This window comes from Phalangium opilio, unplaced genomic scaffold (assembly GCF_054372755.1).
Source record: "Phalangium opilio isolate 3A_F unplaced genomic scaffold, DU_Popi_V2 ptg000042l_1, whole genome shotgun sequence".
Classification (NCBI taxonomy): Eukaryota; Metazoa; Arthropoda; class Arachnida; order Opiliones; family Phalangiidae; genus Phalangium; species Phalangium opilio.
The window spans coordinates 9189324-9216076 of record NW_028324166.1 but is presented as its reverse complement, the minus strand read 5'-3'; the positions used below and the strand labels follow the sequence as shown (position 1 = coordinate 9216076).

At 37.0% G+C, this 26753-nt stretch overlaps 3 protein-coding genes and 2 long non-coding RNA genes across 6 annotated transcripts; 3 read left to right on the top strand and 2 right to left on the bottom strand.

Annotated features, from left to right (window-relative positions):
• Positions 1-2543: 2543 nt before the first annotated feature.
• LOC149679030 (uncharacterized) lies at positions 2544-3236 on the bottom strand. The gene is made up of 2 exons (XM_089837225.1): positions 3095-3236; positions 2544-3036 (listed from the first exon to the last, which is right to left on the bottom strand). The coding sequence occupies exons 1-2, from the start codon at positions 3226-3228 to the stop codon at positions 2817-2819; spliced, it is 354 nt and encodes a 117-aa protein (XP_089693351.1). The 5' UTR covers positions 3229-3236; the 3' UTR covers positions 2544-2816.
• Positions 3237-15044: 11808 nt separating this feature from the next.
• Positions 15045-15864, top strand: LOC149679029 (uncharacterized). 2 transcript variants are annotated; one of them, XR_016366201.1, is made up of 3 exons: positions 15045-15239; positions 15299-15696; positions 15774-15864. It is a non-coding gene; the product is annotated as an uncharacterized LOC149679029 (long non-coding RNA). The 2 variants fall into 2 exon arrangements; XR_016366200.1 differs by having other exon boundaries at positions 15046-15239; positions 15320-15696.
• A 1-nt stretch (position 15865) lies between these two features.
• On the top strand, positions 15866-16859 carry LOC149679028 (uncharacterized). The gene is made up of 3 exons (XR_016366199.1): positions 15866-15921; positions 16005-16103; positions 16209-16859. It is a non-coding gene; the product is annotated as an uncharacterized LOC149679028 (long non-coding RNA).
• A 700-nt stretch (positions 16860-17559) lies between these two features.
• On the bottom strand, positions 17560-19765 carry LOC149679027 (uncharacterized). The gene is made up of 3 exons (XM_089836846.1): positions 19739-19765; positions 19345-19564; positions 17560-17890 (listed from the first exon to the last, which is right to left on the bottom strand). Exons 2-3 carry the CDS (start codon positions 19553-19555, stop codon positions 17769-17771), a joined length of 333 nt encoding a protein of 110 aa, XP_089692972.1. The 5' UTR covers positions 19556-19564; positions 19739-19765; the 3' UTR covers positions 17560-17768.
• A 320-nt stretch (positions 19766-20085) lies between these two features.
• LOC149679026 (uncharacterized) lies at positions 20086-26350 on the top strand. The gene is made up of 2 exons (XM_089836845.1): positions 20086-20111; positions 20422-26350. The coding sequence occupies exon 2, from the start codon at positions 20734-20736 to the stop codon at positions 26203-26205; it is 5472 nt and encodes a 1823-aa protein (XP_089692971.1). The 5' UTR covers positions 20086-20111; positions 20422-20733; the 3' UTR covers positions 26206-26350.
• Positions 26351-26753: the final 403 nt, after the last annotated feature.

Here is a 26753-nt window from a genome sequence, read left to right as displayed (position 1 = left end):
TAGACTAATTAGAGCCTAAATTAATTGTTTTAAAAAATCCCCACTTGTAAGGTACTTGGGTTTTTCACATTACAAGTGGGGCCCATGGGAATTAACACATATCCGAGAGATGTCGCCAGAGGTTTTCACACACCCGGGTACCCAGTTGTACGAAATGAGTAACCATATGGTCACTTCGGCGTACATGTGGGGGCTCAAAAATGGGTTTTCATTAAAATAAGCACAGATAGATGTCGCTTCTCTTGAACTCCAAAATATATATTATTCAGCGATAGCAATATTAAAAATCTTGTATCTCACAGTCCGAACGGTGAATTTTTCATTGTGTTTGAATGACAAATATTTACACTTTTCAAACGCTAAAGTAAAAGAAACGTCTCGGTTTACGAAGTTAAATTTAACGGTTATACATCTTGCACATGTGCTAGTAAAATAACTTTCAGATTGAGGTTATGATGTAACCTTAAAGTCACACTGAAAACGTTGTGTTTTATTGTTTTGGAAATGAAGTTTCCTTTTAAATTAATTTTGACAGTGAAAGTATTCACCATTAGTGAACAGATAAACCACGTTATGAATTTTTGGGATAAATTATTCTAAAAACTAAAACCATTAGCAGTTTTTAAACGCTATAATAAGTCGTAATATTCTACGCTTTCAGATGGTGCAAACGTATAGTAAAATCAACCGTCAGAAATAGGTTTACTTTAAATATTCGTGTGGCATATGATTTTATATATAAATGTCATAATGTTAGTAGCAGAGCTGTGCTAATTAATTAGTTAGCTAATTAACATTCTATTTGATTGGCATGTTTTACGAATTGAAAATGGTAATTAAATTTCAATTACCTTAGTGCTAATTGAGAAGTAATTATAATTAATCAGTATGCATCGTAAAATCATTTATCTAATAAGAAATTAATTAGATTTAGAATTGGCTAATTAGGCGATTAGATTTCATCATGGTTCATCTATTTGGATATGAAAGGATGGGAAAATCTCCGTGCTTCTTTTAATTTTTCAACCCCTCAAAACGAGCAAGAATTTATTCGTTAATGAAATGCCCCTGAAGTAAATCGTAACTGCCCCATTTCGAAGTTTCGAAAATTTTTCATTCTTGAAATAATAAGTTTCCATGGATTTACTACTCTGGAGTCCATTATAAGAAACTGTGGACGGAAAATGAGGTAATGACACAAAATTTAGCATGACTAAAGGCTTGAAGCTTTTCTCATTTTTCGAGAGTAACACGGCTTCCTTACCCCTTTTTCGAGGACATTAATCTTTGCATTATCAAAGGCGGAGTAGGAAATACATGAGCACTTTTCTAGAGTTATTTGTTACTTATGGTTTCTTTTTTACCTTAATTAGACAGGTAATTAATAAGAAAATAGAAAATAATAATTGTCTGGTAATTAATAAGAAAATAGAAAATAATAATTGTAATTGTAATTAATTGGTTTGAAAATAAATGCCTAATATCTAATTGAATAGAATTAGATACCATATCTAATTGCTAATTAGCTAATTAATCAGTCATAATTATTTAGCCATTTGCTAATTTTAATTTAATTAGTTGCCAGTAGTTGTCGGCATTTGGATAGGATAATATCTGTTTGTTTTATCTTTATTCATAATTTGAAATTATCCACGGGAAGTCTATGATTAATGCAATGTAATCACGAATAATTATCTGATTATTATTCATGAATAACTGATTAACCAAAATTCTGTGGATTATCTTGTCCAAACGCCGACCACAAGTTGCCAGCTAATTAGCACAGCTCTGGTTAGTAGTAATATAGAGTTAATTAGGTTGATTTTTATCCTATGAAAAACATCTTTATAGCGTTTTTATAGTTTTGGAATTAACGTTCAAAGATTTCATTTAATTACCCATTCCAGAAATAATATAAGAAACCTCCCTCCGAAATTATGTAAGTTTTTTATCGTTAATTTCTTGATTGTTAAAAAATTAATATTTTCAAACCTATTAACAACGGTATAACGAAGAACCATATTTTCACAAACCCCTTTCGCTTTAAGTTGATATAGTTCTTACACGAAATGTACATGTTCCTGAGCTGCCTGTGTAGTAATCACAATGACTCATCTCTCATTTCACGAGCAGTACAGAGACATTATACGCGAAATAAGTGTTCGTCTGATCTGTTCCACCCTGTATAATTAAAATGCTAAAAACTCATTTTGTATTTGCTTGCGTTAAATATTCGACATATGTTTTTACAAGAATAGATTGTAGATGGTCTGAAACATGAAAATGTAAGCTTTCTTATTTGGAAGTGCCACATTATACTGGACTTTTTTTGTTAAATTTCGAATCATATCACATGTTTGAACTACGCAATACAAACCCTTGGTGGGTTTGAAAGAGTCATTGTGTTGTCCAGGGATTGAGTATAAATGCAGTTTTAAAGGACTGCGAAACAAAACTAGTTTTTTTATAAATTGGTGCATACGTGCTCTTTAATTTACTTTATAAATAATACAATAAAAATATAAAGATAAAGCTTATGCTGACTCGACTTGAAGAGAGAACTTACAAACTCTATGAAGAAGGGTATGTTCCAAGGTTCTTCATTCAGTGATGCAGGGATCGAACGTGGGGACCTCTTGCTGCTAGATGAAAGCCCTAACCACATGCATTTTAAAATATAGGCATATATTGTTTTCTACGCTCTTTTCCCTAAGACATAAAAGTTCAGCCGAGAAACTTTCCTTTCAAATCAACATCTCTACAAATTTAGTTTCAGCAACGCGCCTCAAGGCAATAAGATCGAATTTCATATCTTGTTATATTTGATAGGCTTTCCATCCTAGAATCAATTCGACTGCCAAGACCATTGCGCACAACGTCTGCGCACCCAGAATGATGTAAAATACCGCGGACAAGGCGAATATACTGAGAACAGAGGCGGTTTTCATTGGTCTATGCCATTTGACAAAATCCATGGAATAATCGCTGGTGAAATCGAGATAATTTATCGCTTTCGTCTCCAAAAATACCAACATTCTGCAAGTGATTAAACGCGTTTGTATAATGCAAAATTGGCGTAATAATTCTGTTGTACCCTTTCATGAAGTTTTCTTGGAAAACTTTGTTGGTGAAAAAAGATGAGTTGACGGGAGCTACTAGAATATCGTTTTTAACAGACTTTTCGGAAAAATAGAATCCATCGTATTCGTCTTTCAATTTTGCCATCATATCGGTGTTTTCCGACAGAGCGTATCCGAAAAAGCTGCTGACTCAAGATCAGCGATTTATGGCCTTGGAGAATTTTTTCGTAAAAAGGCATTGTAACTAGATCGAAGGTTTCGCAAAAGTTCTCTTCCGTTAATTGGGTTTTCATCCAATTGTCAAACGATTCATCTTTACTGGCCTAAAACATAAAACTTTTATTTATTTCTTTTCCGCAACTACTATTATTATTTCCGATTTAACTATTCTTTGAAGATAGTTGTAAACCAACGCTTCTTTGAGCATAAGGGGTTGGACATTAGCGTGTTTTTGCATATATTGAAGATCTTCGATGGTGTCGATGTACATATATTTCACACTGAAGAACTCAGACTTGAGGAAACAACTCATAAAGAACCCGATGATGGTGACGCCAACTAGCCAAAACGCGTACGCGAGACGTTCGGAAATACGCTCCAATATCCCGGGATAAGCTAGGTAATAGAACAGATGATACGGAAAATAATTATTCGAGCAGAATTTATAATTACTTACGTTCGGCGAAAAATATGGAAAAGACATCCCATAAGACTTTGAGATATTGCCTAATTACTTGACCTGATTTATATCTTCGGTTCTTGAGAATAGCGTACCACATTTTGTGCGTCAGAAGAAACGAAATTACAATAGCAAAAAGACAAATGCATATGGCAGGCTGTAAAAGAAAATTAATCGATCAATCCTCAATCGAGATATAAGGTGAATCTACGTCTTGACATCCCTTACAAAAATGTTCTTAAGAATTCCAAAGGCCATTCTTTGGAACCCTATGGAACCCTTGGGATCATTTTCTAAAGGAACAATTCCCAAAGACTTTCTTTGGAATTTCCTAAAGAAGTCCAAAGAATGTCTTGAGATTATTTTCCAAAGAAATTCTTTAGGAATTCTAGAGATAAATTACCAAAGAAGGTATAAGGTTTATTTTCCAAAGAAACGTTTTAGAAATTTTAGAGATTAATTTCCAAAGAAGGTATAACGAATATTTTCCAAAGAAATTCTTTAGGAATTCTAGAGGTTAATTTCCAAAAAATGTATAACGAATATTTTCCAAAGAAATTCTTTAGGAATTCTAGAGGTAAATTTCCAAAGAATGTATAAGGTTTGTTTTCCAAAGAAACTCTTTAGGAATCCTAGAAATTAATTTCCAAAGAAGGTATAGCGAGTATTTTCCAAAGAAGGTATAACGAATATTTTCCAAAGAAATTCTAGAAATTAATTTCCAAAAAAGGTATAACGAATATTTTCCAAAGAAATTCTTTAGGAATTCTAGAGGTAAATTTCCAAAAGACTTCCTTGGAATTTCCTAAGCATTCGAGTAACACGAATAACTCGATCGAATATCGAGACGAATAACCGTCTCGATATTCGATAAGCCCCATTTCGGGTATTCGAACGAATATCGAATAGTGAATTTTACTATTCGGGCCTACTATTCGTTAAATATTCGACTAACTATTCGTTAAATATTCGATTAACTATTCGTTAAATATTCGAGAAAACAAAAATATTAACCCTAAAAATGTTTTAAAAAAGTAATGGCAGTTACACTTTTTAATGTATAAGTTTCTATGGGAAAATAGGCCTGAAGTGCTACTACTCTATAGCGCACCTAAATTCTAAATATAATTTAAATTGATTTTAATTAATCCTTCTATTTCTGACTATTCGATAACTATTCGATAAGGGCAATTTTAAGTTAAGCCTAATTATTCGATATTGGTCTCAGGACAATTGGGTCTTGGGGAAAATGGGACTCGGGAAACTTTGGTCTCGAGACAAATTGGTCCAGGTACAATTGGGTCTCGGGACAAATTGGTCCCGGAACAATTGGGTCTCGGGACAAATTGGTCCCGGAACAATTGGGTCTCGGGACAAATTGGTCCCGGAACAATTGGGTCTCGGGACAAATTGGTCCCGGAACAATTGGGTCTCGGGACAAATTGGTCCCGGAACAATTGGGTCTCGGGACAAATTGGTCCCGGAACAATTGGGTCTCGGGACAAATTGGTCCCGGAACAATTGGGTCTCGGGACAAATTGGTCCCGGAACAATTGGGTCTCGGGACAAATTGGTCCCGGAACAATTGGGTCTCGGGACAAATTGGTCCCGGAACAATTGGGTCTCGGGACAAATTGGTCCCGGAACAATTGGGTCTCGGGACAAACTGGTCCCGGAACAATTGGGTCTCGGGACAAATTGGACTCTGGACACTAAAGTCTCGTTTTAAAAAAAATTTTCACCCCTTCACCGTTTTTGTAACCAGCCAAATTTAACCGAACAAAACCACACCTTACCTAACCAAACCTAATCCAACCCATTCAAACCAAAACAAAACAAAGCAAACCTAACCTAACCAAACCTAGCCTAACCCCACTCTAAGAAATGGAAGTGTTAAAAATGTGTTAAAAGGGTGTAAATTTAGAATACTCTTTTTTTTACACCGTAAAAACACCCAAAAAAGAGTTTTATAAAACCTTGAGTTTTTGTGGCCAATTTAAGGTGTAAATTCAGTGTAAAGTAACACTTTAAAAACACCCTTTGAAATTAAACATGGAAATTTATAATATGGCTGGTTTCTTAAATAAGGTCTTTCATTTCCATTAATGTTTGAATATTAGAGTAAAAAATTATTTGTTTAACATTTATTTAAAGATGATATTCATGAAAGAACATATTTTTCCTTTAAATAAAATAACTAAGAAATTGGTAATCAGGCGGTATTGTACCATTATAAAACACTGCTAAACGTGTTAGGCGACACTCTTACAGGTGTTAGGCGACACTCTTACAGGTGTTAGGCGACAATCTTAACGGTGTTAGGCGACACTCTAAACGGTGTTAGGCGACACTCTTAACGGTGTTAGGCGACACTCTTAACGGTGTTAGGCGACACTCTTAATAGTGTTACGTGACACTCTTAATAGTGTTACGTGACACTCTTAATAGTGTTACGTGACACTCTTAATAGTTTTAAGCGACACTCACTCTGAATGGTGTTAAGCGACACTCTGAATGGTGTTAAGCGACACTCTGAATGGTGTTAAGCGACACTCTGAATGGTGTTAAGCGACACTCTTAATAGTGTTAAGCGACACTCTTAATGAGATGAAATAAAACTTACTAGAAAAATTAAACAAATAGAAAGGTTTTTTTCATTCTTAAATTCCTTATTTTATATTTAGAAGTTACAACGATCCCTAATATTCTAATAATTCTTGATGTTCTATTATCTAATCTCATCCCTCATCCCTTTAAAAAGGGAATGACCATCGTCTACTATATTGATATTCGCGCCAAGTTTTGCTGCGTTTCAAATTCGTGGGAATTTTAGGTTCTTAAGCGAACCCCTTGCGTAGGCATTGGGCGAATTAAAAGGTACCCAAAAATTCTCGAAATAGGAGCGCGCTCAGGCCTGGATTATAAATGTTGGCGAAGATACAAAGTTAGGTTTATGGTTAATTAACGTTAAAGAGTTACCAATAATGAAAATATTTCTTCAGATGATCATGTTTTTTCCCTCTCATTGAACAGAATTAACAATGGAAACCAACCTTGGGATGTACCATTTGACCGAACTCCCGCACCTAGTTAACCTTTCCCAAAGTAGGAATCAGCGTCAATAGACGACACTTCAGCTAATTTCCCTCCGATAATAACGGAGTAGCAAGGGAATACCTTGTTTAACGATTTGCTACCTTATCTAAATATAAAAGAAAGGTGAAATAAGCCATAATCAATAACATATCCTTTGATATTATTGCAAAATGATGCTTAAAAGGATAAACTTATATTTAAATCGGGGTAAATAAACAATTTACAGTAAATTGTTGAGATATTAATGGATTTTTAATGAAAGTTTTGTTGGTATTTGAAATTTATATCAGCAGAAGCAAGCAATTTTAGATCAGAATAAATTTTGTTATTATTAGGGTTTTCTAAATTTTTTTATTCAAAGGAAGCCCAGCACTTTGGGCCTTTTAGGAAGAGTGTGGGGGCCGTGTACACTTAACATTAAATTAACCATCTTTGTTGCGCCATCTATATTTAGTTTAGCTTTTGATGGTTTTTTTTTATATTCATCTCCTTGGTTTTGAATAAATATAGACTAAGTTCATTAATATTGGCATTAGGCAACACCAGACGAAGTCCCGGTCACTACACGTGGAAGGCTGGCCAACTACCACTGCCTCTAACGGTGCTTCTTGGTGTGAGGGAAACTACATCCGATGGTAGCCCTGCCCTGTGGTGTTTGGTTCTCTTATGGCAATAATCAAAAGGTCTCTGATGGTTCTAGGTTTTAAAACCACAACGCTAGTATTTTTATTCTTAAAAAAATTAGGATTGAAGTTATATCAATAGTAGCGCCATGAACGCTGAATCTCTAAAGGGACTGATAAACGGGATAGAGACGTTTGCTCTGTAAAAAATAAACCATAATGCACCTAAACTTAAACTTTTACTGGTATGATGTTTAAGTTCAAACCATGTAGAGACCATTTTTAGACCTCTAGTGTAGTGTTGACAGGCCAAGATGTGGGGCACTAGCTTTTATTTTTAGAAAAATTAGAGTACAAAAAGGGTTTTGTTTTTGTAAATAATGTTGTTGTTGAAATTAGGTTAAACGCGATTCTGGTGCTTGAAAAACTCTTAGTGAAAAGAGATTATTAAATTTAGCAAGAACGTCTAAATCTACTGCCTGAATATTACGGCCTCAAAAACCAATTTAATTTCTATTGTTCTAGTAGAAATCGGAAACTTTCTGCCTTTTTTCAGAAGGTTTAATACGGGAATGTTTACCGATTTTTCATGCAGTTTTACATTGCATTTTAAGTTGATCAACTGGTCAAATTTATATGCAGACGTTGCACACTTCATCCTAGTAATACCCTTACTTAGAGGGGTACAATTCTGCACGTGAGAAATTTCCTCCTTATAGGGGAATAAGTTCTCTCAAGGTGATACCTTGCTAGGAATATAGCACTAAATGCTAATAATTCTGCGGAATAGCGAATGCTCAAACATTAATTAAACAGCAAAACCATACGAGTATTCGATATTTCAATTATGCCTCTTGAGTGGTCAAAATGTAGCTATCCATAGTATTTTCTCCGTCAATATAGTATTTTTACTACTATTATCCTACTAAAAAACTCCCACTCTTAAGGGTGTTAAGCGACACTCTGAAAGGTGTTAAGTGAGACTATTAAAGGTGTTATGCGACACTCTTAAAGGTGTTATACAACACTCTGAGAGGTGTTAAGCGACACTCTTAAAGGTGTTATGCGACACTCTGAAAGGTGTTAAGCGACACTCTTAAAGGTGTTATGCGGCACTCTGAAAGGTGTTATGCGGCACTCTTAAAGGTGTTATGCGACACTCTGAAAGGTGTTAAGCGACACTCTGAAAGGTGTTAAGCGACACTCTTAAGGGTGTTATGCGGCACTCTAAAAGGTGTTATGCGGCACTCTAAAAGGTGTTATGCGACGCTGAGAAAGGTGTTATGCGACACTCTGAATGGTGTTACGCGACACTCTGAATGGTGTTATGCGACACTCTGAATGGTGTTACGCGACACTCTTAAAGTCGTTACGCGACACTCTGAAAGGCGTTACGCGACACTCTGAAAGGCGTTATGCGACACTCTGAATGGTGTTATGCGACACTCTTAAAGGTGTTAAGCGACACTCTTAAAGTCGTTACGCGACACTCTGAAAGGCATTATGCGACATTCTGAAAGGCGTTATGCGACACTCTTTAAAGTGTTATGCATTTTCTTAGAGTGTGTGATTTAACACCCTTTGGGTTGTAAACCAACACTGGAAATGGTGTTGAATTTAGCACCATCAAAAAGAGTTAAAAAGGTGTAGACTTACACCTCTATTTCTTAGAGTGTATGGAGGGGCTGGAATGGCTAAGGAGGCTCTCGTTGTACCCTTGATGGTGGAAACATAAGGCGAATCCTTTTTTTTATTTTGAGAAGTGTAGCTCCTCCCCCTACGTCTGTTTAGCTGTCTACCGAAGGCGAAAAATGTCATGACTCGTTAAAAAAGGCATGGCACACTCTAAGAAATCGAAGTGTTGAAAATGTGTTAAAAGGGTGTAAATTTAGAATACTCTTTTTTTTACACCGTAAAAACACCCAAAAGAGAGTTTTTATTACCTTGAGTTTTTGTGGCCAATTTAAGGTGTAAATACAGTGTAAAGTAACACTTTAAAAACACCCTTTGAAATTAAACATGGAAATTTATAATATGGCTGGTTTCTTAAATAAGGTCTTTTATTTCCATTAATATTTGAATATTAGAGTAAAAAATTATTTGTTAAACATTTATTTAAAGATGATATTCATGAAAGAACATATTTTTCCTTTAAATAAAATAACTAAGAAATTGGTAATCAGGCGGTATTGTACCATTATAAAACACTGCTAAACGTGTTAAGCGACACTCTTACAGGTGTTAGGCGACACTCTTAACGGTGTTAGGCGACACTCTTAATAGTGTTAGGTGACACTCTTAACGGTGTTAGGCGACACTCTTAATAGTGTTAGGCGACACTCTTAACGGTGTTAGGCGACACTCCTAATAGTGCTAGGCGACACTCTTAATAGTGTTAGGCGACACTCCTAATAGTGTTAGGCGACACTCCTAATAGTGTGAGGCGACACTCCTAATAGTGTTAGGCGACACTCCTAATAGTGTTAGGCGACACTCCTAATAGTGTTAGGCGACACTTTTAATAGTGTTTGGCGACACTCCTAATAGTGTTAGGCGACACTCTTAATAGTGTTAGGCGACACTCTTAATAGTGTTAGGCGACACTCTTAATGAGATAAAATAAAAAACTTACTAGAAAAATTAACGAATAGAAAGGGTTTTTTCATTCTTAAATTCCTTATTTTATATTTAGAAGTTACAACGATTCCATCCCTAAAAATCTAATAATTCTTGATGTTCTATTATCTAATCTCATCCCTCAGCCCTTTAAAAAAAGAATGACCATCGTCTACTATATGGATATTCACGCCAAGTTTTGCTGCGTTTCAAATTTCGCGGGAAATTTAGGTTCTAAAGCGTGCCCCTTGCGGACGCATTCGGCGAATTAAAGGGTACCGAAAAAAATTGTCAAAATAGGCCTGAATTAATAATGTTGGCGAAGGTCAGGTTTTCTGGTTGTTTAACGTTAAAGAGTTACCAATAATGAAAATATTTCTCTGATGGTCGTGTTTTTTCCCTACCCTTGAACAGAATTTACAATGGAAACCAACCTTGGGACGTACCATTTAACCGAACTCCCGCGCCTAGTTCGGCTTTACCAAAGTACGAAATAGCGTCAAAAGACGGCACTTACTGAGTGTGTATAATGCTAATATATCTCCGATAATAATAGAGTAGTAAAGGGATACCTTGTTTAACGATTTGCTAGCTTATCTAAATATAAAAGAAAGGTGAAATAAGCCATAATCAATAACATATCCTTTGATATTATTGCAAAATGATGCTTAAAAGGATAAACTTATATTTAAATCGGGGGAAATAAACAATTTACAGTAAATTGTTGAGATTTTAATGGATTTTTAATGAAAGTTTTGTTTGTATTTCAAATTTATATCAGCAGAAGCAAGAAATTTTAGATCAGAATAAATTTTGTTATTATTAGGGTTTTCTAAAACATTTTTATTCAACCGAAGCCCAGCACTTTGAGCCATTTAGGAAGAGTGTGGGCGCCGTGTACACTTAACATTAAATTAACCTTCTTTGTTGCGCCATCTATATTTAGTTCAGCTTTTGATGATTTTTATATATTCATTTCCTTGGTTTTGAATAAATATAGACTTAGTTAATTAATATTGGCATTAGGCAACACCAGACGAAGCCCCGGTCACTACACGCGGAAGGCTGGCCAACTCCCACTGCCTCTAACGGTGCTTCTTGATGTGAGGGAAACCACCTCCGATGGCAGTCCTGCCCTGTTGTGTTTGCTTCTCTTATTGCAATAATCAAATGTTCTCTGATGGTTCTAGTTTTTAAAACCACAACGCTAGTATTTTTTTCTTAAAAAAATTAGGATTGAAGTAATATCAATAGTAGCGTCATGAACTCTGGATCTCTAAAGGGACTGGTAAACGGGATAGATTTTTCTCTATAGCACGTTTCCTTTGTAAAAAAATAAACCATAATACACCTAAATTTAAACTATTACTGGTATGATGTTTAAGTTTAAACCATGTAGAGACCATTTTCAGACCTCTAGTCTAGTGTTGACAGGCCAACTTGTGGGGCACTTGCTTTTTTGACATGTTTTATCATCATTTTGAGAAAAATTAGAGTACAAAAAGGGTTTTGCTTTTGTAAATGTTGTAGAGTAAATTAGATTAAACGCGTTTCTGGTGCTCGAAAAACTCTTAGTGAAAAGAGATTATTAAATTTAAGAAGAACGTCTAAATCTACTGCCTGAATATTATGGTCTCAAAAACCAATTTAATTTCCATTGCATTTGTACAAATCGCAAACTGTCTGCCTTTTTTCAGAAGGTTTAATACGGGAAAATTTACTGATTTTTCCATGCAATTTTACACTGCATTTTAAGATGATCAAATGGCTGACTTAATGCATATTAAGTTAGCCATTAGCACACTTCACTCCTGAAATACACTAACTTAAAGGGGTATAGTTCTGCACGTGAGAAATTTCCTACTACTCTTAAGGGTGTTAAGCGACACTCTTAAAGGTGTTATGCGACACTCCGAGAGGTGTTAAACGACATTCTGAAAGGTGTTAAGCGACACTCTTAAGGGTGTTAAGCGACACTCTTAAAGGTGTTAAGCGACACTCCGAGAGGTGTTAAGCGAAATTCTGAAAGATGTTATGCGACACTCTTAAATGTGTTATGCGACACTCTTAAAGGTGTTATGGAACACTCTTAAAGGTGTTATGCAACACTCTTAAAGGTGTTATGCAACACTCTTAAAGGTGTTATGCAACACTCTTAAAGGTGTTATGCAACACTCTTAAAGGTGTTATGCAACACTCCGAGAGGTGTTAAGCGACAATCTTAAGGTGTTATTCGACACTCTGAAAGGTGTTAAGCGACACTCTGAAAGGTGTTAAGCGACACTCTTAAAGGTGTTTTGCGACACTCTTAAAGGTGTTTTGCGACACTCTTAAAGGTGTTTTGCGACACTCTGAAAGGTGTTAAGCGACACTCTGAAAGATGTTTTGCGACACTCTTAAAGGTGTTATGCAACACTCCGAGAGGTGTTAAGCGACAATCTTAAGGTGTTATTCGACACTCTGAAAGGTGTTAAGCGACACTCTGAAAGGTGTTAAGCGACACTCTTAAAGGTGTTTTGCGGCACTCTTAAAGGTGTTTTGCGACACTCTGAAAGGTGTTAAGCGACACTCTGAAAGATGTTTTGCGACACTCTTAAAGGTGTTTTGCGACACTCTTAAAGGTGTTTTGCGACACTCTTAAAGGTGTTTTGCGACACTCTGAAAGGTGTTAAGCGACACTCTGAAAGGTGTTAAGCGACACTCTGAAAGATGTTTTGCGACACTCTTAAAGGTGTTTTGCGACACTCTTAAAGGTGTTTTGCGACACTCTGAAAGGTTTCATGGGACACTCTTAAAGGTGTTATGCGACACTCTTAAAGGTGTTATGCGACACTCTTAAAGGTGTTATGCGACACTCTTAAAGGTGTTATGCGACACTCTTAAAGGTGTTATGCGACACTCTTAAAGGTTTTATGCGACACTCTTATCTTTGACACCCATTGCTTAAAAGTGTTATTAAATCCTTTCAGGGGTGTAAAGGAACAACTGAAACGGTGTCAAATTTCGATCCATATAAACTAATTTTAAAGGTGTTAAAGAACACCTTAGAGTGTGTAATTTAACACCCTTTGGGTTGTAAACCAACACTGGAAATGGTGTTGAATTTAGCACCATCAAAAAGAGTTAAAAAGGTGTAGACTTACACCTCTATTTCTTAGAGTGCAGAAGTGAACTTTTAGATTTTTTAAAGTTAAATGCGCTGATTCGCCGCAGTTCGCGTTCATATTCGATTCTCTCAGCCTAGGCAGAAGACCTAGGGTAGAGGGTGGAGAATTATAGCAAACAAGTTTTTTTGGCAGCCAATGAATGAATGAAAATAATTTAAGTGGTAAATACGAATTCTACGTCAGGCTATGACGTCACTAGCGTAAATTAAGCCATGCCAGTTGTTTCCAAGATCATTTCACGCCGATTAGGATTTGACCTTAGCCATTCCAACCCCTCCATACATTCCTGGTCTTACATGTATCATGATTCTTCGCAGGCTCACCCTTTTTGTTGGCTCTCTTGCTTAACAAACATCAGGTGGGCTGCGTGGGTATCGCACCGTCGGGAGAATTCTATAACTGTTTGGTACTAAATCCTGAACCAATAACTCACGAACCTCCTCTTGACATGGGACAAAATCCACAAGCGTGCCTTCGCAAATAGTTTAATTTAAAGACTGTACTGTACAGTCTTTAAATTGTCATTTACAAGATGTAACCTCGGATCTCAAGATAATGGAATCGGATATGATATTTCTTGTGGAAACCTGGGCCATAGAAACTGATAATTTTAAAGGTCTTGGATTTTCGGAGTTAAATGGTATTCGCCTCCCACGTGAGTGTCGACGAAAACCATTTGGGATATCAGCTTATAAAAACGTAAATGTAAATAACACCAGGATCCGTGTATCTTTGGTTATTATTGGGCATTTTATCTTCCTGATGACGTAAGTTAAATCATGATCGGAAGCTCCACATGATATTGTCTTAGTTTCGACAATTCTATCGGGGTTGTTGGTATAGACGTGATCGTTAAGTGTACTTGTCTCGATTGTTATTCTGGTAGGTGTGGTTATCATTTGCTTGAAGTCATACATAATTTTGCTTAGGGCTTTCGTTTTTTTAGTTAAAGGTTTAGCTATTAGATCGCAATTAGTGTCACCCATGACTATCAATTCTGTCGTTGTTGAAGTTCCAAGTATTACGTCTATCTGCTCACGGAGAAGGTTAAAAGTTTGTTGCTCCTCCGGACCGGGTGGGACATAGACTACCCCAACTGACAGGGTATTGGAACGCTTGAAGTTAATTGAGATCCACATAGCCTCAAGGCCAGAGTTAGCTATTATTCTGAGAGAGCGGTAGCTCTCTTAGATAAGACTTCATACTGCCCTTAATGTATAAGGGTGGTTTTTTGATTGGATGTAACTTTTTTTGTATTACGTTAACTGTTTTGAAAATATACCCCAGAACTACAATTTGGGCCCTTAATGTGTGGTTAAAATTTCAAAAAGATCCATCCATTAGTTTTTTTTATAAAGAATAAAGTTGCTAAGGGTGGTTTTCATTTCCATAAAATTTTTCACACCTTTTTATGAAAAACAGGAATTTTTCCCATAGAAATAACATGGGAAATTTTTTGAAAAGAACCGTCCGGTTAATTCGATGTTAGAAAAACTATACGTTTGTTAGTTTTGGGAACGGTCTTAAATGAAAGGTACAACATTTCTCATGGCGCTAAGCGATTTTCATGGAAAATAATTAAGTTTAAGTATTAATTTTGATAACATTTAGAACATAACTCGATTTGCGATTTTATATCATGGATACACTAATTTACTAGAAAATATCAGCGCGACCAAAATTGGGGTATTTTAACGTTTAGTTGCCTCATAATAATTTGAGAGTTTCTTCATAGTGCTTTATGGATGAAATGGCCTATAGAGAGCGCGATAAGACGGCTTTAATAATTCCGCGCAGCCGCCGTGAGTCCCGTGACGTTGAAACGGCGATAGTCGGCGGCGCCATCAAATACTCGAGTCTAAATCGTCGCCTTAAATAGCGTTTATGAACTTTATGAAGCTTTTGGAAAGTAATTTGGTCTAATTTTAGTATTTTTAGTTGCTAAAACTTAATATTATTTAAATATTAAACGCTTAAGGTAAGGATTATCATTAAATTTGAAAATTATTGTAAATTAATCTATTTCATTTCACTAAGCCTTGGTCAAAACAATTTCAGTTAGTAGCAAGGCTAAACAAGCACGGTGCTTATTATTACCCAGGTTTCCTCAAATCCTCTGTTCTTAACTTCGAAGTCGTAATTATGCTATGATTTTATGCTTTGTTTATCTCTTTAACATGGGTAACAGTAGCGCTAGTTAATTCTGGATACCGTTATCTAATTTGCTCAAATCAGGGTAAAAAACAATGTAGTCCGTTACCGCTATTTCCATATCTCCATTGTATTAATTAAAAAATAGCATTTCTACCCAAATAATTGAAATATTTAATTAGGTAATACTTTATGGAAGGCCACGCTTACTACAGAACAACCAACGTAACATCTTTGTTTACATTGTAAACTATTAAACACAAGAAATAGCACTGCCTTTAACGGTGATTTTCCAATGAAATAAGTAATGACTGCACACCTTATTTTGTTAGCTAATAGTCCTCATTTATTATAATTTTAGCTCAAAGTGCTATAATTGACACGCTTTTAACAAGTTTTATTAATTGTGGTAATATAAATGTTCGTTTGATCGATGAAGCTCAGTTTGTTACCATGCCACTTTACGTGAGCCAACCAACAAACAATGGCTTCTAACTAAATAGACTATTGTGAGTAAATCAATTAAAGTAAATAATTTCCTAGAATGCTAAAAGTATTTTTCTTTTATTTCAACATAAAATACTTGCATCAGTTTGGGGGAGAAAATTGACCTTTAGCGTTAACATAGTTTTCTGAACATCGAATAATGGGATGTTGAAATCAGTATTTAATGCCCAACATTTGTTATTAGGTAAAAATTGAATTATAATTAAATTGTTTGCGTGTCCAGTCACTGTTTATAACTCAGTTTTAAAAAAACCAATGTTCCTACTGTTGTAAAATTATTGATTTCCAGAAAAACTGTTTATTTTGCCAAGGTTTGCGGGGAAATAAACTACTCCATTACAGGACCATCTAGTGCCGTCGGGTTAAATTAACCCTAACAGATATTTTGCTTTGATATGTGTGGAAATTAATTATGTGGACAAAATTGTTAACGCAAATTTATAAATAATTTATTAATTTATTCTGAAAATATTGGGAAAAAATGTTTTTTAGATGCAAATGTACGTTACCTGACCTTACCAAAAATCTCATTTCAACACAACTGTAACCGTATAGATTGAAATTGAGGTTGCGTTTTTTAAAGACGTTTATAACACTATTTTGCTTAATTAAATGGTATTAATTTTGGTTTATGTCAAATAAGTACCACAGCTAAGTCGCATAGAAGTAATAAACATTAAGTCAGCAATCAACCGTAGAGTTCTACTCTACAAGGGTTTGTTGCAAGTTTGATGAACTCAGTGCTACCACCCGGGATCAAACCAAATAAATTAATTTTATTTTAAATAGAATTTTAACATATTAAATAGAATTTTAACGGCACTTAAAAAACACATTAAATCTTGAAAAATCCCCCCCCCCCTTTGTATGAATTAAAAAATGGCATGCAGATAGACAAGATTTAAATGATAAATAAAAAGTGATATTTGGATTTTAATGATTTTCGCAAAATGTTTTATTTATTATTTTTAGGGAATGAAATAATTGATTTTTACAAAATGAAATTATGATTTTTAAAAAATGAAATATTTATTATTTTTAAAAAATGAAATATTTATTATTTTTAGGTAATGAAGTTATGATTTTAAAAAAAGAAAATAATGATTTTTACAAAAAATTATTTATGTTAGTTACATAAAAAAAAAGAAAAAATCTACATAAAAAAAAAACGAGAAAAGATAATTGTGATGATGCTATATGAAACAAAATGACAAAATTATACTCTAATAAGAATGTTATTGGAACACAGGAAATTAATTTAACTATACAATACCGGCAGAAAAGCAAGTAACAAATACATAATAAGGCTACTAATCTATAACCCACCAATTTAACTTGGAAACTACAAGCATGGAGGCTTCCTACCATTAACACAGGGAGACCAAGCCACCTAGAGTGTCAAATCGTCTGTTATTTTACACTCTAAGTTGCGTGGTCTCCTTGTGCAAATGGTATGAATCCTCCTTGCGTGTAAACTATGTATACTTTGCTCATATTTATAGGGCGCCAATGTAAGTTCCTTATGCTTAAGGAACTATAGATAGTTTTCACACATGGAAGATTCATACCATTTACACCAGGAAGCCAGGCTACCTGGAGGACAAAAGCAGACAGGTTTTTGTCCTCCAGGTAGCCCGGCCTCCTGTAGTAAATGGTTTGAATTCTCCATGTGTGAAAACTATCTATATTTCGTCATTAATTATATTTGTTCCCAAATTTTACCATGTTATATGGTATTCATGTCTAACACATTAAAACTGTTAACATTTTTTCCTGTGCCCCGGGTTTAATATAATTCATCACATTTTTGTAATAACTTTAATTATTTATCTTACTTACAAAATAAAAATTAAACTGTCACTGGCGCATCCTTTTTATCGTCATCGATATCGATGACGACATCTTGTGGGGGCTTTGGTTGCGCCCCCTCACCGACCTCCATGCCCTCAGGCGTTTTCTCCTCCTTTTTTTCTTTTCCAATAATATAAATAGGCTATTAACTATCTTTAATGAATTTTGACTATCTGCTTGTTTGTTAAGCCATTGATTTGGTTTAACAATTATTACACACATGGAGGATTCATACCATTACACCAGAAGGCAAAGAGCTATGTAGAGAAAAAAAGCGAAAGGGCTTTTTGTCTTCCAAGTAGCCAGGCCTCCTGGCGAAAATGGTGTAAATCCTCCATTTGTGAAAACTAAATATAGTTTAGGGACTAGACTTTGGATAGAAAAAGGCCGGGTGTTTAGAATTAACTAGTCATGAGAGAGTAGAGGACGGGATAAAAAGTGTTATGCTGCCAGTCTTGCAACCACGGAGTTGTATCATTTCTTAAAATACATCTCCGTGGAAGTATCAAGAGTGAATTGTTCATATTGATTAGTTGGCTCTAACTTGTTATAATATTTAAACGACACATATAGGGCAAATAATTAACTCCATGCCTCGGACGACAGCCTATTCTGTATATACTCTGTTACAACATCGGTTGTCAGCAACCGCAAAGCTTGGTCTCTATGTAACGTAGGTTTGTACGTGCTGTCAAGAGACGAAAACCTTCAGGATCTTCAGGATCCGCGAGTATCTTTAGCTCGAGTGCACGGACCTCTAGGTCTTAGTTTCAAATACGTGCAGTAGGCTGTGGCAATTTTACACGTATTTGAGGCTATTTTTTTTTTTTTTTTTTTTTTGCTCTGGGTCCGGGACAAGGCTAGGGCTTGGTGCCATATAGCCAGTTTTTTGTAGTTAGATCAGGTGGAGTCGGAGCTTCCGTTTAAAGATCGCCAGCTAATAGCGTTTTCCTTTGGGTCCTCGCGGAGCGCTCCCAAGGAGCAATAAAAATGGTAGTAGTAGTTTTCAGCTTCGTTAAAGACTGTTTTGAAGAATAGGATCTCCAAGTTTTATTCCTCCATGGGAGCGCTCCGCGAGGACCCAAAGGAAAACGCTATAAGGCCTAGAGGGCCGTGCACTCGAGCTAAAAAACTCGCGGATATTTTAAATTCTGAAGATCCTGAAGTTTTTTGTCTCTTGAAAGCACGTACAAAGCTACGTTACATAGAGACCAAGCTTTGCGGTTGCTGACAACCGATGTTGTAACAGAGTATATACAGAATACACCACTTTGACATTACCTAGGGCGCCACAGCGGGCTACTGCGAACTAGTACTTATTAAGATGGGCAGGGAAAAAACCGCGTGGGGTTGCGCTTTTGCTAGTAGGGGTAACAAAGAGCAGTTTCCAGTCTTTCCCCTTGAGGCGCTTCGAGCGCGGGGCATCGGGCATGCGCACAACAGAATGTCGAAGTGGTGTATTAGCTGTCGTTCGAGATAGGGAGTTGCCTATTCTATAGCGTGAAAACTAATTTCCTCACGCGCATTCTTTATCCATGGTCACACTAACAGCTTCTATAAAAAGGATCCCGTACCTTTGAGAGCAGGGCAATCCCTTATAAAATGCCCTGGTTTTTTACACGAGTAACACACTCGCGGACGCCTCCCCCCACGTTTTTCAACACCTCCTCGACCACCACGACCTCCTCGACCGCCGCGACCGCCTTTACCACCTCGACCGCCGCGTCCACCTCGAATTCCATTGTTTGTTACATAAACGTTACCGCCTATCTTCCAGTTGTCCATTTTCTAAGCCTTGGCCGGTTAACAAGGAATTAAAAAAATCACAATTTAACAACAAAAAGTGCTCCCTATCAATTTTCAAACTAGATCATATAAATAAACTTTTAAGTTGTTAAATATATGACTTAGCTTAAAAACAAATTAAAAACAAAATAATTCTTAAATAAATTTTGGCATAGAACTCACTTTCGTTCCTTAAAATTTGAATGTTGAGACACTGACTATAGCCCACTCGATCACGCACTCCACCGTCGTGGAGCGCGTGATCGAGTGGGCTAAGCACTGATAGTGTTAAATAAAAGAGAGGAATAATAATAATAATTAAAAATTTAAATATTTGTGTGAATGCTGAGCTCCATAAAGGAGCCGCCCTGTGTTTTTAAAACTATTATGGGACATTTTAAAATTTTATTGGACAATATCCAGTGTCCTGTGCTTATTTCCGGCCCAGCCTATAAATGTTCTTGTGCTTATTTTCGGTCCTGTACACAACTTTGACTTTTTAACTAAGCCTTTTTTATGTTAAGCGCCACGTTTTCGGGCGCCTTTCGGTGTTTTGGTACGTATTCTCCAACACATTTTCCTCTGCTACTACTAAGACTTACAATTAATTTCATTTCTAATTAATCTTTTAAGGGTTAATAGCTGCTTTTATTAGTCCCTTTACTTTACAACGTCTGTATTAAATTATTTACATTTTTTCCCTTGTTTAATTTTTACTCTTTTTTTCCCTTCACGTTAAGCCTATTACTTTTTATTACATTTCACTGTATGTTGTTTTTATTTAAGAGTGTATATAATTGTACTTCTTTGTGGTTCCAAAGTGTTCTTTGTGCAACGCTTTATTGGATAGCTTTGTGGTTCCAAAGTGTTCTTTGTGCAACGCTTTATTGGATAGCTTTGTGGTTCCAAAGTGTTCTTTGTGCAACGCTTTATTGGATAGCTTTGTGGTTCCAAAGCGTTCTTTGTGCAACGCTATATTGGATTTCTTTCCGGATAGCTTTGTGGTTCCAAAGCGTTCTTTGTGCAACGCTATATTGGATTTCTTTCCGGATCAAAGGTGTTCTTTGTGCAATAGCTAATTCGGGTTCTTTGCAAACACAAGTTGAAAATTGCTGTGTGGAATTAAGAACTGTTTCAAAAATACAGAACTGTGTTATATTTCTTTACGAATATTCGAAATGGTTTCTCGAAAACAGCAAAAGAAAATATATATGCGCTTAGTAATGCAAAAAAGAAGAGCGGAAGCCAAGTTAAAATCGCAAGTTCAGAGTAAATCATTGAAAGATGATAAAACTAACAAACTTAAGTGTAAACGGTACTATCTTAAAAACAAGGCGTTGTTTAAGAGAAACTATGTGGAGCGTAAATCTCTACTTGAGACAGGGAAAAAACCTAAGAGAACTATGCCGCCAGGTGGAGACGCTAATTTGCGCTCAAAAAATAGAAAACCAAACAAACGGGATAAATTTGTCTTTGCGAAAAGACTCCTTAATGCGGGGATTTTCAAGACGAAAAACAAAAAATTTATAGCCGAAAGTTACAAACGGTTTCTAGTCACACGTTTAACTGAAAGGCTGGCAGTATTGAAGTCTTTTGACGGTGAGACTAGTAAAAGATGCACCAAATTTGTCTCTTACAAGCTAAAATGCCAATTGTTAGCTGGTAAAATATTGCATTTGAAAAGGCAAATGTATTCGGCATACCACGCCCAACTATCAGGGATGGTTAGCGAATTTAAGGATTTTGTCAAAAAAATCAAAGAAATTGGGTCAGTCACTTGTGACAATTTGACGGAAGTTGTGGGTGGGAAAAGGCTTCACAGTAGCCTAAAAGAAGCCTATTTTCATGAAATTACCTATTATGCAATTGGGAATAATGGCAGAATACTGAAAAATGACGAAGAGTCACGCTATACCAAAATTTTTCAATTGAATTCTGATGGTAGTGTACGGAAGGTTCTGAGAGACCGTGCTTCCAATTCGACTAAAGAACTGTTTGTTGATGAAATGGGAAATTTCGTTGAAATAAGAAACAATGACAAAACTCATGTCATTGAACGAGTCTTACAAATTAATGAGTCGGGGGTTGTTACGAATCTTTTCAACGTTGTTGAGAATGAGGAGAAGAACCCCAAAGCAAATTTAGTTATCAACGAAGATGGGTTCATTGAAACCCAACCCAAAACAGTTTATTGGGAATGCAGTGATATTTGTAATGTTCGAACTCGAGCCATTGCAAAAGTACTAGCTTTCATAAACACAGTTGCCAATGCTAATGAAAAATCTTTGACTAAAATTTTTGAGTCTGATTTGGACCTTTGCGAATTAAGAAAAGAATTTTGCAAAAAATCAAACGTGTTTATACCACCAGATGGAGACGAAATAGTGGTGAGAATACTTCCGTTCCTAGGACACACCTCTTACTGCGCTGATAGCGAAGAGTGCCAAAGTAATTTGCGTTCTTTCGCTGAATTGGCTCCACATTATTCGGGAATTAGAAGTATTCTGAATAAGATCTATCAAATCAAAGCGTTGCTCAACGCGTTAACTAAAATTTCAACTGAAATTGAAAGTGGTGATTACGATTCTCTGACAACTGTCATGGCGAAGTCGAGAAAAATCTTGGCCACACGTGGGAAAAATTTAAATAACGAACAAAATAATGCTCCCACAGGAAGCATTAACGCTCCTCGACCGACTCTCGATGAAAGTGAAATCTTGAGTCTTTACGAGAATCAATTCGCTCGGGCAATGCTAAACACCAACGAGTTTCACGACACGCCCTGCGACTGCTGTTTTAGATTACTGAAAAAAACTGATTTAAGAGCTGTAGAAAAACTAGTTAACAGTGCTGTTTTTGATAACGAGGCCTATCTGATTTTAAGAGCTGGCTGGATAATGAATAATTCGGACGCTAGAGAAGCGGACATGCTTCTATGTCGTTACTGCGCTACGGATTTGGGAAAGGGTAAAGTTCCCATTAGATGTTTTTTGAACAACTTGGCGGTTGACAATCCTCCGCCAGATGTCACTAATTTAAACATGTTCGAGAAAGTTTTAATTCAACTTGTGAAGCCCTTCCACACTGTGGTGCGGTTAGGCACTAAAACCAATTCGAACGTGAAGTTTGGTACTGTTAAAGCTTTAAAGGGAAGAGTAATTTATCTTCCAATACCAGTGGAAAAAAATTTGAAAATGATTCCCAAGACGTTGCCTAAAAACCACGAACTGCATATCTTGGTGAATGGCGTTCCCACAGCGGACAAAAAGGTTTGGCAGCAGGTTGTTTGCCTGGAAAAAGTGTTGAAAGCGTTCAGTGTGCTGAAAAAGATAAACCCTTTTTACAAAGACATTGATATTTCGACAATGAATGAGGAATATATTTGTGGCACGCAAGAAATTGATGGAAATGAAAATTCATTGACTCCCGAAGAATTACTGAGCGTAACAGATCCACTTGCGTTAATTAATGATGGATCTGATGCGTTGACACGTGCTTCCGCTGCGCTTCCAACAGAAGGACCAGCGGATAGTAGTCACGACGTCCAAGTTGACCAAAACGCTTCGAACATGCAGAAGCAGGATGAAAATCAGTCTAGTCTTGCACCAGGCGACGCCTACAAAATCCTAACACAGCCCGAGGCTTTGTTGCGAAAACTATCTGAGGGTGAAGCCAATGATCTGTACGATCATTACTCTATTCATCCAGTGAACGTTCAACCACCGAAGGATTTATTGGGTGCTTACCAAATGAAGCACGTCGAGGCCGAGCCGGTTAGCACTTGGGACAAAAAACTGGAATACATGAGCTTCGTTCATTTGTTCCCTCGGGGTCGCTTTGGCAAGCACGATGATAGACCATTTGGGAAAATAACGGAAACCGAGTATCGTTTATCCCGTCTTTTGAACAAAAGTCCAATTTTTAGACGAGATTACGCCTATTTGTTCCATTCTTATCAAGAATGCGAAATGAAAGCGATTTCTAGCAGTTTGAACTACGTTCTTCGTGTTAAAAAACCCATGCCAATTGGTGTTGAAAATTTGCTCAATCGAGTTGAATCTGGCGATAAAGAACTTGAGAGTAATTTAGCTACTTTCTTGGGTCATATTCGAGGAACGAAGGACTACTGGTATAAAGTTCTTAGGGACGTTCTAGCGATGATTCGGGAATTCGGTCCTCCAACCTGGCTTTTAACTTTTAATCCGGCCGAGTACGATGATATGGAACTGCACGATCACTTGAGAAAAGTGAATTCAGATGTTCCAGGAGTAGAGTCGATGACGGTGGCTGAATTGTTGAATTTAGACCCACTTAGCGTCAATTTGCACTTTCACAACAAAGTGCGGTCGCTGTTAAACAACTTTGTCTTGTGTAAGCAAAATCCAGTTCTTGGCATGATAGAACATCATTTTTGGAGGGTTGAATACCAATCTCGAGGTTTACCTCACTACCATATGCTTTTGTGGGCCAAGGACGCTCCAAAGATTGGAACTTCTTCGACCGAGACTATTTTGGATTACGTGCAAAAACACGTCACGTGTTCGATGCCAAGAGCATCGGTAAGTCCGGAACTACACCGGCTGGTAAAAAAATTCCAAACTCACAAATGCACCTCCAGTTGTTATAAGAAGGTGAAAAATTCTAAAAAAGGATTGAAAGTGTGTCGTTACGGTTTCCCTCGAAACGTAACAAACATTGCCACTATGAATTCTGTTAGATCAGTTACTCGTCACCGTAAAATGAAAAAGGTGCAGAAACGACTGTACGACTTGCCGAGAAAACAGCACGAAGTTTTAATCAATGATTACAATCCCACGCTACTTTTGGCTTCCAAAGCCAACATGGATTTGCAATTTGTCGCTGACAAATCGGAAATAGTGGCAAACTATGTCACGGCTTACGTGACAAAGGGAGACCGGGCTGACATGGACCAAACTTTTGCCGAGTTAGGCAACGAAAGTTTGTCCAAAAAATTATTTGCCTATAGATTGAAATCTTTGACGTGCAAGCAAATAGGAATTTATGAAGCTCTCGATATGATGCTGGGCCAAGACTTTTACAACAAGTCTGACAGCACTAAATTTATAAACACTAACTTGAAAGAAAACCGATCGAGAATTTTGAAAGGTTTCAAGGAACTCGCTCGTTTGAGGGAAACTGACCCCGAAAGCAAGGACACTTGCCTAAAAGGGTTCGTCGACGACAAATATCCGAATCGTCCTGACAGCTTGGAAAATCTAAGTTTGCGGGAATTTGGTCAGTTTTACGATTATGCGATGCGCTCTGAGGGTGTCGAGAAAAATGCGAATGTAATCCAGTTGAAAAACAATCTGGGTTTCATGAGAAAGAGAATTAAGCCGTACATAATAGAGCACTTTATTCACGACCCGATAGAGGAGAAAGAACAGTATTGTCACGCCCTACTGATCCTGTTCAAACCGTGGCGTGACGAAACTGAGTTATTGGGCGAGTTTGAAACCTACGCCGATGCTTTCGAAAACTCTCTTTCAGTGTTAAAAGAAATGAGAGAATATCACGCGAAGCTCTCTGTTTCCAAAGAAGTTGAAAAGAAACGGAAGGCTTCTAAAAAGGCGAAAGAGTCAGAAACCATCATTTCGGATGTGGAAAGCGACGACGATGAAAATGCTCTGCAAGGGAAAGAAATTGTTATCGAAACCGAGCATGCAATGGCTGATGTGGAAGCTGCCATGGAAATGAATTTCGAGGCTGATGTTGACAATGTGGCGTCACTAAACTCGGATCAAAAGAGAATTTATGATAACATCATGGATCACTTCTCCAAAAAGGGAGAAAAATCTGGAAACAAGTGCCTTTTTGTGTCAGGACCTGGTGGCACTGGGAAATCGTTTCTCATAGACACTCTCGCCAATGCCGTAAGGCGTCGCTTTCAAAATCCTGCTAGCGTAGCCATTGCCGCGCCAACGGGTTTGGCAGCTCTGAATGTTAATGGCGTAACGTTACACAGATTACTAATGCTACCGGTAGATCATGGGCGTATCGCCGAATACCATTCCCTGAGTTCAGACAATATGAGCATTATGAAAGAAACTTTGGGAAACTTAAAACTGTTAATTATTGATGAAATTTCTATGGTCTCATCGGTTTTACTGACTCACGTTCACTTGAGACTGAACGAATTTTGGGAAATGAACCAACCATTTGGTGGAGTGGTCTCTATCCTTGTTTTGGGAGACTTTTTCCAATTGCCTCCGGTTCAAGGGAATCCCGCGTTTATCAAAATCACTTCCGAAGAAGCCAGACTTAGATTCAATTGCATCGGAGGAAGTGATCTTTGGAAGTTTTTTAAATACGATGAACTAACGCAAAATGTTAGACAAGCCAACGACCAAAGTTACGGCGACATTTTAAGCAGAGTTAGAATTGGAAATATTTCCGAAGCTGATGTTGCAACCTTAAAAAGTAGATTGGTTGCTGACGGACAACACATCGAGGTGGCTATGGATCTTTTCATTAAGCTGTCCAATGAAGGGTTTCACCCAATTTGTTTGATGCCAAAATTAGCGATGTGCGAAAAATTCAACTGTGAAATGCTGCGAAAAAACGGCGAGAAAGTTGAAGTCATTCCTTGCCAGGATAGACTCGCTGACTACGGCAAAAAAAATGAATAAAAACATTCTCAGGAGACTGCAAAGCCTACAAAACGAACCGTCCAAAACTGGCGGTTTGGAGAGCGAGTTAATTCTTTGCGTTGGCTGCCGTATAATGGTCAGAAGGAATATTAGTTTTGAAAAAGGCGTTGTAAATGGTACGATGGGTTTCGTAACTGGATTCAAGAAGGACGAACAAGGAAACGTTGTTGGCATTTTTCTCAGAGTAGATCGCGAACCGAATAACGACGACGCTAACACTGACTTTTTAGTTGAGAAAATTTGCGTCAAATTTTTGCTCATGACAAACATTTACGTTAAGCGCTCGCAGTTTCCCGTCATCCTGGCGTACGCTATCACGATACACAAAAGCCAAGGAATGAGTTTAAAATGCGCCATTATGGATTTGGGTCCGAATTTATTTGGAACGGGCATGGCGTACGTCGCTTTATCGAGAGTGACGTCCTTAGCCGGACTTCATCTATTACAGTTCGATCCGACTAAAATTAAGGCGGATGGACGAGCCATAATGGAGTATAACAGGCTTCGCAAAAAATATAGGCCAGATC

Bases quoted from the DNA above. Each gene is read 5' to 3' on its own strand.
- LOC149679030 (XM_089837225.1), bottom strand. From the start codon at position 3,228: ATGATGGCAAAATTGAAAGACGAATACGATGGATTCTATTTTTCCGAA. The intron at 3,037-3,094 runs GTACAACAGAAT...AATCACTTGCAG, and splicing joins CAAGAAAACTTCATGAAAGG to AATGTTGGTATTTTTGGAGA.
- LOC149679026 (XM_089836845.1), top strand. From the start codon at position 20,734: ATGGTTTCTCGAAAACAGCAAAAGAAAATATATATGCGCTTAGTAATG.
- LOC149679027 (XM_089836846.1), bottom strand. From the start codon at position 19,555: ATGGACAACTGGAAGATAGGCGGTAACGTTTATGTAACAAACAATGGA. The intron at 17,891-19,344 runs GTACGGGATCCT...TTATTGGAAAAG, and splicing joins GGATTGCCCTGCTCTCAAAG to AAAAAAAGGAGGAGAAAACG.